Source organism: Mustela putorius, unplaced genomic scaffold (assembly GCF_011764305.1).
Source record: "Mustela putorius furo isolate JIRA1106 unplaced genomic scaffold, ASM1176430v1.1 tig00537227_pilon_pilon_pilon, whole genome shotgun sequence".
In the NCBI taxonomy this organism is placed as follows: domain Eukaryota; kingdom Metazoa; phylum Chordata; class Mammalia; order Carnivora; family Mustelidae; genus Mustela; species Mustela putorius.
In genome coordinates, this window is record NW_025422368.1 from 40,911,497 (window position 1) to 40,925,265 (window position 13,769).

The 13,769-nt window shown below is 40.5% G+C and overlaps 1 protein-coding gene across 2 annotated transcripts; it reads right to left on the reverse strand.

Annotated features, from left to right (window-relative positions):
* Positions 1 to 2,357: 2,357 nt before the first annotated feature.
* On the reverse strand, positions 2,358 to 8,152 carry LLPH (LLP homolog, long-term synaptic facilitation factor). 2 transcript variants are annotated; one of them, XM_004752480.3, is made up of 3 exons: positions 8,009 to 8,152; positions 5,685 to 5,904; positions 2,358 to 2,721 (listed from the first exon to the last, which is right to left on the reverse strand). In XM_004752480.3, the coding sequence occupies exons 2-3, from the start codon at positions 5,887 to 5,889 to the stop codon at positions 2,543 to 2,545; spliced, it is 384 nt and encodes a 127-aa protein (XP_004752537.1). In that variant the 5' UTR covers positions 5,890 to 5,904; positions 8,009 to 8,152; the 3' UTR covers positions 2,358 to 2,542. The 2 variants fall into 2 exon arrangements, with proteins under 2 accessions (XP_004752537.1, XP_004752538.1); XM_004752481.3 differs by having other exon boundaries at positions 8,021 to 8,091.
* Between the last annotated feature and the right edge of the window lie 5,617 nt (positions 8,153 to 13,769).

The window sequence follows — 13,769 nt, forward strand, 5'->3', positions numbered from 1 at the left end:
TCAAGTCCTATTGTGATTTAGGCCCCTCTACTTCCAAAAAGTGATTTGGTGCTTAGCTTGAGCTCCATCTGGTGGTTTTACAGCAATTCTCTGGAACACGGGAGTCAAATGAACAATTTTAAAAAGCTAATTGTATAAAAGACGAAAGGACGATGCTGTACTTAACATAGGATCCTTAAGAATAAAGCAACAAAGAAAAGAACTTTGGTGGACTATACCCCTGTACAGTACTGATATTTTGGAATGTCAGTCTAAATTTCCTACCAAGCTTTGGAGGTGGGATGAATCTTGCTGGCTATCCAGTTCAGGACGCCTCAGAGGCCCCAGTCAACAGCCTCGTGCAAGACAACTTCTCTCTCAGACCCACCTGTTGAGAAGCCCTAGGATATCCGAGAGCATGTTTCCCAAGTATGTTTTCCAAGAGTGCGTTTTTATCATCTTAAGTGAAATCCTGAACAGACACATTTGTCATTGGACAAACATCAGTGAATGTCCTAATATCAAGAGGCCCTGGATGAGAGCTCAGAGCTGTTACCACTGGAGTCAAATTAGAAGTTACCCACCACAGAACACATGAACATATCCCGGGCATTGGCCTCTGATGTCAACTTCAGGAATATCCAGGGGCACCTGGGTGGCTCAGTCGTTAAGTGCCTGCCTTCGGCTCAGGTCATAACCCCAGGGTCCTGGGATCAAGCCTGAGCTGCAGGAAGCCTGCTTCTCCCTCTCCCACTCCCCCTCGCTCACTGGCCTCTGTGTTGTGTTCCCTCGCTCACTGGTCTCTGTCAAATAAATAAATAAAATCTTAAGAAAAGAAAAAGAAAAAGAAAAGAAAATCCAGCTACAAAATACCGGACAACACTGCTAAATTTTAAGTAGGCACCAAGTGTGTAACATCATCAATACGGTCAATTCCTATGATAGTGTAACAAATAAATAACTCGGCTAGTATATTTAGGCCGATATTGCCATTGGCTTAGATATTGTTAGCAACTTTTTTTCATGGATACACATGTATTTACTTTTTCCTCACAAACTATTTGTTGTGTGCAACTATACCAAAAGGCAAAAAAAGACCATGGGTAACATTTTCTTCCCAACTCTTTTCTATTAGCTTTGAGAAAAATCTATTTTAAATATTTAAAAACTATCCACTAAACTTTGGTGAACTAGTCACTGAGTAAATTAAGAAGAGTCTATTATATAAGATAATCTATATAATATAATCTACTATATGAGATTTTACTGGCACTGAATTTTATTAATTCAAATCTCCTCAAAGACTTTGGTCTTGTCCTCCTATTCCTCTCTATGATGGTGTCATAACCTAGCAGCGTGCCTGGCATGAATCTGTGTCTTGATGACTAAGTGACTTTATTCTAATAAGTTTTACTTTTAACTTGGTTACCCTCTAAGCTAACAGCCTCTTCTGAGTAGATGCCCAAAACCTCCTCGGTCTCCTTCCCTATGTCCTGAGCACGTGGAAAAGTCCCTAGCACTTGGTAGGCATTCAATCAATGTTATTCCAGTGAACATGTAAGGATGGTTAAAAGGACTACAGTAAAATTTCAGAGGGAATAAAAAGTTTAAATTCCTTAACTAAAACTAAATTTAAATAAGGGTGAGATTAGTAAACTGTAGCAAGACATGACTTAACAAAAGTCATCTCATTTTATCAGCATTTCTGACAGCATATTCTATCCTTCAGAACACTAGTTTGAAAGTCAAAGTTGAACAGTTTTCTCGACTGTTAGATCTCTAGAATACTATACTAATACTTTCTGTGAATCTTCAAATATGTGGCATTTCCCAAACTGATGTGACTATCAAATGTGTTTCTCACCATGCATTCAGAAAAACTGCATCTGAGAAACATACTCTGGGGAATGCTGTGTTATACTAGGCTACATAATATAAAAACTGAAGACCATTAAACTAGTTTCCAGGATATTCTATCTCCTGAACAGATGGAGCATACAAATTGTAGATGTTAATACTCTACCCAAAAACTTCAGTTTTTTTTTAAACAATTTAACTGAAGGTGGTCTTCTCTACTACTAGAAAACCTGAAGGATAGGTGAAAGAAAAGCTCTTTAAGATCTTGACAAAATATCTTTTACTCTGAATTAAACAAAAGCAAAACTCCAAACAAGAAATGCTTCTACTCACATTGTATTTTAAATTGTATAAAAATTTTCTTTAAACCTGAATCACCTCAAATTTGTCAGTAGGTCTTTTTTTCTTCATCTTTACTGAGACCAAATAGTCACAGCCACAGTAACACTTGAGAGAACTGTGATATCTGAGAATCCCTTCACACTGGACAGCATCCAATTAAAGTACCAGCATAGCTCTCATTTATCAATGAGAATATTTTATTCAAGATCCCAAAACAAAGTTGAGGAGTTAAGGTAGGTTTGAATTGAAGAACAAGGTCAAGTTAATTCTGGAGACAAAGTTTTCACTTGGTGGAAGTTGAAATCCATGTATACATTGTAATCAAAGACCTGTCCCATGTAGGAGTTTTCAAGTTTTTAAGAGTCTACCAGGCCAAACCCTTGGGCGCCTTTGCTGCTTTTGCTTTGCTTTTCCCCTTCCCTTTTTCTCGCTTTGCCTTCAGCCTTTTCCTTTGTCTCTGGTTCATCCATATGGGGTACTGTCCATGCTGGTCTAGAAGACTCTTTTTGTTTCTCTTAATTTCAGTCTCCATTTTCATGTCATCTGAATAAGAGACAGAAAACTATTAATGCTCATCAATGAAGAAGCAATCTTATGAAAAAGCATGTTAAGGCAATAACAACATGAGACTTGAAAGTGGTCTGAAACTACAAAAGGAAAAAAAATCCCTTTTTCTGTGGAGCACTCTTTGACTAACACTGAAAACTTCTCACAGCACATTCAATGGACTGGACATCCTCTGATGTATTCCTACAACTGTGAAAGACATAAAAAGTGCTTATAAGGAACTAGAGATGTCATTTAGTCACTAAGAAACTTTCTGAAGAATGTGTCATGTGTGCCCATCTTTGGAATAGAAAAGTTAAACAGGAAACATGCATTTAGGCAGTGTAGGTTTGTGTCACTGCATGAAAGGTAAGTGTATGGCTGTGAGGATATGTGCATTAGAAGAACATTTCGCAGTGCTTTCCTGAGCTAAATAAGACAGTTGAACCTATTAAGAGCAACCACACTTTCAAAGGACAGGCCTTAGATGCAAATGAACTATCAGGAATGGCTGGCCACTTCCAGAGAAGTGTACGTGGAAGGAGTGGGGTAGGAAGCAACAAGACTGTGATGACAGAGATGGGCAGATGACAAAGAAAAATCTGGATGGGGGGGCTTGGCTAGCTCAGTCAGAGGAGCACGTGACTCCTGACCTCAGGATCCTGAGTGTAGAGATTACTTAAATAAATAAAAACTTAAAAGAAAGAAAGAAGAAAACCTGGATATACGGGCACCTGGCTGGCTCAGTTGGTAGAGCAAGTGATTCTTCATCTTGGGGTCATGAGTTTGACCCCCACAGAGGGGGTAGAATTTACTTAAAAACAAAATTATATGAAAGAAAAGACAGGAAAGAAAGGGAAGGAAGGGACAAAGAGAAAGAAAGGAAGACCTGGATATACACTGGGCTGCGTCTCTTTCTTACCCAGAAAACACGCAGAGATCCAGCTCCACTGAATAGAAGACCTGGCAGGAAGCCCAGTGTGGCCACACTACGGTACATCTATCACCAGCCTTATCTGCTGTGAATGGTCTGCCCAGAATGTCCCTCTCTGGGAACTTATCAGGGTATACAGGGTCTTTCATGATCGCCGCTGCCTGACATAACATTAATTCATTTATCTGGTTCACTTTTAGTCTCCTCCGATATAATGTAAATCACATCAGGATGGAGGCCAGTTCCCTTGTATGTATCATGTTTCCTCAGTGCCTAGAATAGTACCTGCTACAGATCAGCCATTCAATAACTAGTTGTTGAGTGATTATTTTACGTACTGCACTAGGTTCTGGGGATACAATGGTCCAAACATGCTGTCATGGAGCTTACAATGCTCTGTAGAAGGGAGTATAACAAAGCAAACTGTAGCCTATGTTAAGTGGATTTAAAAAAAAAAAAAAGTACCAGAACCAGATTACTTAGGACCCGGTAAGCTCTGATGAGCACATGGAAAGACAATGAGATGTTTTAAGCAAGGGAATGCCGTAACTTACGGTAGGTAAAAGAAGTCAGGCACAAAAGGTCACATGTTATATGATTTCTTTTATTTGAAATAGCCAGAACAGGTAAATCCATAGATACAGAAAACACATTAGTGGTTGCCAGAGACTACGGGAAGGAAGGAAGAAAGGTACAAACTGTACAGGTTTTCCTTTTAAGGTGATGAAAATGTTTTGGAAAGACGTGATAGTTGGCCAACATCATCAATGTACTAAATACTACTTACTATATACTTTTAAATGGTTAATGTTATTTTATGTGACTTTTACCTCAATGACCAGAGAGCCAATGGGTAGAGGCAGTGTACCTATGAGGAAACACGAGTGTTAAGAAGCTTCAAGGAGAGCTGAATAAAGCAAAAGACTGAGAAATGTGAGATCAAAGGGAGGATTTTTTTTTTTCAGAAGGAACATTCCAGAACACAATGGTTGAAGAAACAACCCAAGGGAGAAGAGAGATTGATAAGCAGGATGCATGCCGACAGCCTTTGAGAATGGAGAAGATTCAGAACACAAACAGAGAAACTGGCCTTTGAGAGAGTATCGGCAAGCGGGAAAACGTCTCTGATTGGAGGGCTGAGGATTGCTGCTCCCTTCCGTGGACACCACATAAAATAATTCTATTTTAAGAAACTGATTATCATGCACGCTTATTTCAGTTTGTTGCCAAACTGTTACAGTATGCGAAAACCAATGAGTCTTTTCCCTTGCTGAAACTAATATGCTGATATACACAGCGTCCCTCTGCAGACTATGATTAAGACAGAGATACCTAAAATCTGTCAAAATTGAATACAGATTTTGAAAACTCCTGTTTTTTTCAGGAAAATGACATAATGGTATACAAGGATTCTTGGAATGGGAACCAGATGTTGCAAAGGATAAAATGAAGAAAGATCTCCCACCTTGCCTAGTCCCTGACTGAATAGTGTACCCTTCCAATGAGGATACGTCTACGTCTGTCTACTCGTGTTGTACTTTGTACAACTGAGACACTCAGGCTACTGCATAAGCACCTGAGGCACACTATGAATAATCCAAAACACGCCTATTCACATGAACCAGCTTTAAAATAGTTCAGCATAAACTACCTAGCAGCATTATAAGTCTTCAAAAAATTACACGGGCATGGCAGGAGGCTTGTACGAAGCATGTGCAGCAAAGAACGGAGGGCAGTCAAAAAGGGAAAAAGTCACAAAAGAAAACGGATAGAATTACTATTTGTTTTTTTTTTTTTTTTTTAAAGATTTTTTATTTTATTTATTTGACAGAGAGAAATCACAAGTAGTCGGAGAGGCAGGCAGAGAGAGAGAGGGAAGCAGGCTCCCTGCTGAGCAGAGAGCCCGATGCGGGACTCGATCCCAGGACCCTGAGATCCTGACCTGAGCTGAAGGCAGCGGCTTAACCCACTGAGCCACCCAGGCGCCCTAGAATTACTATTTGTAAAATGAAGCACATAAACTCACCTTTTTCATCTTGTACCACACACTGAGTTTTCTCTTCACAATGTTTGGGTACCACCACAGTTGCTATCTCTTGAACATCTTTCATTAAAACATCACTATCTATTTTAAGAATACTTTTCAGTCGGCTGAGTTCCTTTGGGGCATTCTTTTTTCTCTTTTCTGCACGCATCTTCCTCTTCCACTTACTCCGTAAGCTTTTAGCCATATTTTACCTGGAAAGCTAACAGAAATACAAATACCAAAGCAAAAATTTGCTATTAAAGAACGGCAAATCCTTGGAAAACCAGGTCAAAAGGTATCTCTACAGAACATGAACAAATGGAAGGTAAAATCACTCTGTTCATGATTTATGATGGCATAATGAATTACGTGAGGGTCAACATGTCATATACAGCCATTAAATAACAAGAGCACCAAGTTAAACTCCCTGTGGCCGCTGGCAAACTCTAAGTCAAGCCAATTTCTGAAAACTCCTGGTATTTCCATACAAGATGCAAAAATTTAATTTCCCCCCAAATGCAAAGAGCATCATCAACTTATATTTACACAACTTACAAATTACAAAATGTTTTTTTTTTGGGGGGGGGGCGGTATTTTTAAAGTAGGCTCCATGTGCAGCTTGAACTCAGCAGCCTGAGATCAAGATCTGAGCTAAGATCAAGAGTCTGACTTACCTGACTGAGCCGCCCAGGTGCCCCTAAAATGTTTTTATAAATATTTTTAAACTTGATTTCCTCCAAGCCTATAGGACATCCCACCTGTCTTCCTCATTATCCTCCCCTCAATTCAATGTAGCTATTTTAAGGTTGTCTATTTCCACTCCTGCTGTTCTTCACCCTCAGCCTCAGCCCTAAATCCTCCACAAAGCAATAGTATGAGCTTTTTTGTTTTTTTTTTCCTTCCTTCCTTCCTTCCTTCCTTTGGCAGGGGTAGGGGCAGAGGGCGAGGGAGATACAGAATCTTAACAGGCTCCAATTCACAACCCTGAGATCATGATCTGAGCTGAAATCAAGAGTTGGGACGCTGACCCAACTGAGCACCAAGGCACTCCTAGTGTAAGCTTTTAAACTTTGAGCTTTTCATTTTTTTTTTAAGATTTTATTTATTTATTTGATGACAGAGATCACAAGTAGGCAGAGAGGCAGGCAGAGAGAGGAGGAAGCAGGCTCCCTGCTGAGCAGAGAACCCGATATGGGGCTCAATCCCAGGACCCTGGGATCATGACCTGAGCTCAAGGCAGAGGCCTTAACCCACTGAGCCACCCAGATGCCCCTGAACTTTTCATTCTTTCATGGGATTCTTTACTGATATCCCACCTCATACTCATGATTACAAGATTATTTTGACTGAGCCCTGCCTCCTTCAACTCTTTTCATGATCCAAGCTCCATCCCATCCCCAAGCAACAATTACACCTGAAAAGAGTTAACTCAATGAAAACCTAGGGACAGGGTGAGGAAGGAAGGAAGTATGGGTATTACAGAGGGCCTGGAGGACGGCTTCTGGGAGTGATGTGCAACATTATCTTGATTGTGCTGATGGATGTTTGTATACATATAGGAAAACTTATATTACATACTTTAAACATGTGTAATTTATTATACACAATCAAGCAATTAAATAAAACATTAAGACATGATTTTAGAAAAAAAGAAAAATTTACAAGTCCCAATCAGGTCCACTTTAGCACCTTTCCAATGTGCTGCCCCTAAGCCTGGGAGTGATCTTCCCAACGCTTGCACCTTCACTTAAGTACCTCAGAGAGAGCTTCTCTGACCCCTACCCCTATAGACTCCCCTCCTTTTATTCTCCACCATATCACCATTTTCTTTCCTTTTAAATGGAATCTGGAGTTACATTCTTTATTTTCTGTCATTCCCTGTGGACTGTGGGCTCCACGAAGGCAGAGGCTAAGTAAATAGACCTTGCTCTCCGTTGGATCCCCCAAAGCAGTGCCCATGTGTTGAATGGCTAACTAATGGAGTACCAGTTTTTGGACGTCAGCAATCACAACTCACTCTGTTTCCCTGTCCACAACAACCCAAAACTTCGAGGTATAGAAGGGTTCCGGTAAACGACCTCGAGGGCCCAGATTAACCTAAGCGAGACCACCGAAGAAGGAGGGCTCCACCTCGCAAAAAGCACAGGGAAGCCGGGGGCCATCACCAAGACCACGGGAGACCCTCGTCCTGGAAACAGGTCTGCGTCTCTCCCGGACTCAGTCTTGTCCAGAGACGGACCGGGCTTGAGACGAGATTCTCTAGCGGCGACGGGATCCAGCGACAGGTTCCACAGCCCACTACACCGAGAAAGCAGAGAACTCACCGGGAAACTCACCGACGACACTCAGAAGCACGCTGACCGGAAGCTTCCGCACTTCCGCCTTCCGGCAGCCCCGTCCACAAACCGCAGGGAGTCCCGGGCGGGCGCACTGCACGCCGGGAGCCAAGATGCCCCGGAAAGCCTCAAGAGGCGGGGTCTCCCGAGTCCGGCGCACGCGTACTTCCTTTGATGGGCGGGCGACTCTGGAGCTTGGCTCCTCCCTTGTGGGTTTCCAAGGGGCATTTGGACAATGCGTAAAATAGCGGTGGAGGCTGGGCGTGAGCGAGTTAGCTCGGACCCCAACAGCGATCCTGGCCAGGTGACCCTGCCTGCCCAAGAGTGAACTCAGAGCGGACCTTCGCTGAGCAGGTACTGAGTCAGATAACGTGTTTTTCGAGAAGCGTTATTGAAATCTCTTTTGCTTGAAGCCCTTAAATTTTCCCATCTTGGGTGATGATCTCAGGAATGTGCCATTTGTCAAAACTGATCAGGAGGGCGCCTGGGTGGCTCAGTGGGTTAAGCCGCTGCCTTTGGCTCAGGTCATGATCTCAGGGTCCTGGGATCGAGGCCCGCATCGGGCTCTCTGCTCAGCAGGGAGCCTGCTTCCCTCTCTCTCTCTCTCTGCCTGCCTCTCTGCCTGCCTCTCTACTTGTGATCTCTCTCTGTCAAATAAATAAATAAAATCTTTAAAAAAAAAAAAACTGATCAGGAAACAGAGGGCAAGTTGAGGACAAAGCCTAAGCCGACACCCTGCAATCTCACCTCCACTCCTAGATGGGAAACGTGTGACATTCTTCCAGGAATTTCCCAAATGTTATTAACATTAACATTAGTGTTAATACCTTGCTAGAGGGAACAGAACCTTAACCGACAATGTCAAGACGTTGTTATATTGTGGGTACTTTGGAGGTCCGTCCTCTTTAGCATATCAAAGTTGTTTTGAAACCTCCCTTTTCCTTACTACCCCCAGTCCGGAGTATATACGCTCAAGACAGTGTGTGGTGCAGCAGCTCTTTCTGCACACAGGTCCTGTCCCGGTGCTTTAATAAAACCACCGTTTTGTACCAAAGACGTCTCAATAATTCTTTCTTGGTCCTCGGCTCCCGACTCCACCCCACCAAACCTCACTCGTATTGCAAAACCACACTGTCAGTATATTTGAAAATCTTTAATTCATTCCCTCATTCCTACATGAGTATGCATTCTGTGATAGGCTCTATGTTGGTTATACAAAGATGACTGAAACTCAACTACGGGTTTCAGGAATCTTTAGCCCCTGAGGGAGGGTCGAGGCTTAAGAGTCACTCAGAGCTCCAGCGGGAAAAATCCCCTGGGACCCCAGGCACAGTGGAGAGCCTGACTGGAAGCACACTGGTTGCTACACAGCAAGCACCAGTCAGTAGGGCCCATGGAACGCCCAATCTGAATAATCACTCAGTGAGGACTACAAAGGCTTCCTGGGATTCAGCTGGTGACCCCATGATGTCTAGGTTGTGGACATATAGGTGGTGGGGACTTCAAGGCAAAGCTCTACAAAGATGAACATACCTCTCTGGGAAAAGAGAATTGAGGATGGGTGGTATGTCAGGGCCTGCACAGCTATTTTTTTTTTTTTTTAAGATTTACTTTATTTATTTATTTGACAGAGATCACAAGTCGGCAAGAGGCAGGCAGAGAGAGAGGAGGAAGCAGGCTCCCCGCAGAGCAGAGAGCCCATGCGGGGCTCGATCCCAGGACCCTGGGATCATGACCTGAGCTGAAGGCAGCGGCTTAATCCACTGAGCCACCCAGGCGCCCCAAGCTATTTCTTATTATAGAGGGAATAGCACTTTTTTTTTTTCTAATTGTATGTTTATTACTTTGATAAAAAACACACTGTCATCAACCTGCTCTTCCCTCCTGTACTCACTGGTACCTGTATCTGGCCTGGTCTTACCTTTTTCTTCTCACAGAGAAAGTAGTGTTTTCCTGTCTCATTATCTGTGACCTAGATCAGTAGTTCTCAGACTCTGCTTCACTTTGTAATCACCTGAGCCATTTTAAAAAATCCAACTGTCAGACCTCACCTCAAGTAATGAAATCAAGTATCTGTGGGTGAAGCTTAGGGATTTTTTTAAAGTTCTACAGGGGATTCCAGTGTCCAACAAGTTTGAGAACCAGTAGTCTAGATTCTTGCTAATCTGAGATCTACAGAATAGTGGTATCAGCACCACTTGGGAGCTTGTTAGAAATGCAGAATGTCAGGTTGCACTCCAGACTTACTGAATACATTTTAGTAAGACAACCCAGGGATCCAGGTTGAAGTTTAGGACTCTTTAGTCTACATGTCATCCCATTCCTTCTCTTTTGGATATTTCATCATTGCTCCTTCTGCATCTATCAATTTCTTCAACTGTCTCCACTGATTTCTTCTCCAAACACATTCAATTCCTTTATATAATAAAATAAAACAGAACAACAAAAATACCAAAAAGAACAAAAAAATTTGAAAACAAAAACTCTAGAGTACTCCCTGTATTCCACTTTTTACTAATTACCTATATGCCTCCATTTTCTTCATAATCCATTTTATTGAATATATTATGTACACATTTTCTCCTTTATTTTGGATCCAGTTATTCATTGCAATCTGGAATCTTCTACCATGACATGGAAACTGCTCTTCAAAAACAGCCAGTAAATTTTAATGGACTAAAATATCCTTATTTTCACTATGTGTTACATTTCACTATTGATGTCATTCCATACACAGCCCTTTTAAGCAGTTATCCCTCTAACTTCATGATACTGCTGAAAATACACATAAGCAGGCTCTCATTGATCTTGATTGCTTCTAAATCCTAGGTTTTGTCCTCTTTTTTTCCCTTAAAAAATTAATGTAAAAGGTATATTGTAAATGTTTCAATGAAAATAAATAAAATTATAATACAAAAAAAAAAGATGAATAAGCAAAATTCCCAACTGTTCCAAAAAGGCCCACAGCTGGCTGCTGACACTACAAATCTCCCAAAGTGCATCAAGTGGATCAAAGTGTGGTGTGGAGAAGACTGCAGGAAAACATGTAGGCAGCCAAGCAGAGTCCACTGCACCTTTCGCAAAATTACATTCCGTACAAACAGTTCTCAGCACTGCTCTGTCTTCCTCCTACTTCTGGCTATACTTTGTACCTTGCGTGTGGAGTTGATCACTCTGTCCAAGTCCTGCTAATTCCACTTTTTAATATATTTCTGGAGTTTGCATATTTTCACCTTTACTTTTTATTAGAAATTGAAGTTGCATGTACCCTTTATCCAGCAATTCCGCTCTTAGGTATATCCCCGTCTAGGCAAACTAGTATCTGTGCACACTGTGACATATAGGGACAAACACAGCAGCACTGATTTTGCCAGTAAAAAAGAAGGAACCCCATAAAATTCTTCAACAGGATAAAGTACAAATAATTATGTTTCACTGACCGAATATAATAGTCTGCATCAGTGGTTTTCAAACTTCTTGGTCTTGTGATCTCTTTACAGTCTTAGAAATTCATCATTTGTCATATCAGAAATTGAAACAATTTTTAAAATTTAACTCCTTTAAAAAGATAACTGAATTACATGTCTAAATTATTTTTGTTTAAAAAAAAACCTATTTTCCAAACCAAAAAAAAAAAATTAATGAAAAAGAATGGCATTGTTTTACATTTTTTAAATGTCAAATATGCATTTGCTTACTTACTATCTTTAGTCACAATTCAATGCATTCTGCTTTTGGACTGCCTATAAGAATTAACAGTAGCTGACATTAAGCACTTAGTTTATATGACACATCCATCTCAATTATTCCTTACAGTAGTCCAGTAAGGCAGGTATTATGATTCTCATTATAAAGATGAGGCAAAAGACCTAAGAAAGGATAAGTAACTTGCCAAAAGTCACATTACCAGTTGGTTGCACAGCAAGGATTCCAATTTAAATGCTCTTACCCACTATGCTATGTTAAACTTGAGTATAACACCATGCAACTGAGGATTCAACAATTAATTGATAATGGTGGAGCCAAATTTGCATCTAAAATTCACCAAAGGCTAAATCTCTATTATTAATTTACTTCAACTTAATAGCTGGAGAATGATGCTTAGTGGGTGTTATGGACCGAGTTGTGGTCCCCAAAATTCAGATGATGAAGTCTGTCTTAAGTCATTTGGGCTGCCACTACAAAATACTAGAGCTAGTTATAAACAGCAGAAATTTATTTCTCACAGTTCTGGAGGCTAGGAAGTCCAAGATCAAGGTGCTGGCAGATTCAGTGACTAAAGGCCCTTTCCCTGGTTTGAAGACTGTGTCTTTTTACTGTTACCTCATGTGACATGAAGGGTGAGGGATCTCTGTGGGGTCACTTCTATAAGAGCACAAATCCCATTCATGAAAGCTCCATCCTCAGGACCTAGGCATGACCCAGATGACCTACCTCCTCATACTTCTACACTGTCATTAAGTTTCAACATGTGAACTGGCGAGGGGGCAAGGGAAAAGACAACAAACATTCAGACTGTTAAAAGGTCCTAACCTCTAGTATCTCAGAATGTGTCCGTTTTTGGAGACAGGGTATTTAAATAAGTAATTAAGGTAAAATGATGTCATTAGGGTAGGGCCTAATCTAAAATGACTTGTGTCCTTTTAAGAAGAGGAAATTTGGACACAGACAAGTAGAGAGAAAACCATATAAAAACACATGGAGAAGATGACCATCTACCAGCCAAGAGAGAGATCTCAGAAGAAACCAAACCATGATCTCGGACTTCTAGCTTCCAGAACTGGGAGAAAATAAATTTCTGTTGAAGCCACCCAGTATGTAGTACTTTGTTAATGGCAGCCTAGCAAATTAATACAGTGAAGGAATTCATGAAAGTTTGCTTGGTCACTGGTACACTGCTATAATTTCTATACAGAACCTGTAGTTTAAAAAAACTAACAAAGTCAATTTTATATCAAAATATCTGACTTTCAAGAAGATGTCGCACTTTTAATACATCATTTTATAAAGAAATGTCAATCACATTTTAATATAATGCTGAATAAGTCAATGGAATTTATCTTTTATACGTTTTCCTCTCTAATAAATAAGATCAAAATCTTCTAGTAGAAAGAAATTTATAATTTTTTTAAAGGATTTTATTTATTTATTTGACAGAGAGAGAGATCACAACGAGGCAGAGAGGCAGGCAGAGAGAGAGGGGGGAAGCAGGCTCCCTGCTGAGCAGAGAGCCCGATGCAGGGCTCGATCCCAGGACCTTGAGACCATGACCTGAGCCGAAGGCAGAGACTTAACCCACTGAGCCACCCAGGCACCCCATATACTTTCTAATGGTAAGAACCCCAGTACTTTTAAATCAAAATCAAATCTAACATTAATTAAGGAAAAATTTAGATAAAATCACTAGACACAGATAAACTGACATTCTAATCTACCCAGGAAATTATTTTTCAATTGCAGATAAACAATCTATATATGGCAAATTTCGGATTGAAAAAACTGAAAAACAGAATTTTGATTATCTCCTGAAAATACAAATCAAGGATTCAGAAATGAGACACCATAAAGAATAGTAAGATTTATATTATTAGTATATAATCTAGTAATTGTATCACATATTTAATATATTACACATAATCAGAATTATTATAATCCCTTTTATACAACAGTAATACAGATACTACTATTATACTATATAATAGCTCAGAAGTACATAGCATACGAAGAAAGTCACAGAAGTATTTAATAG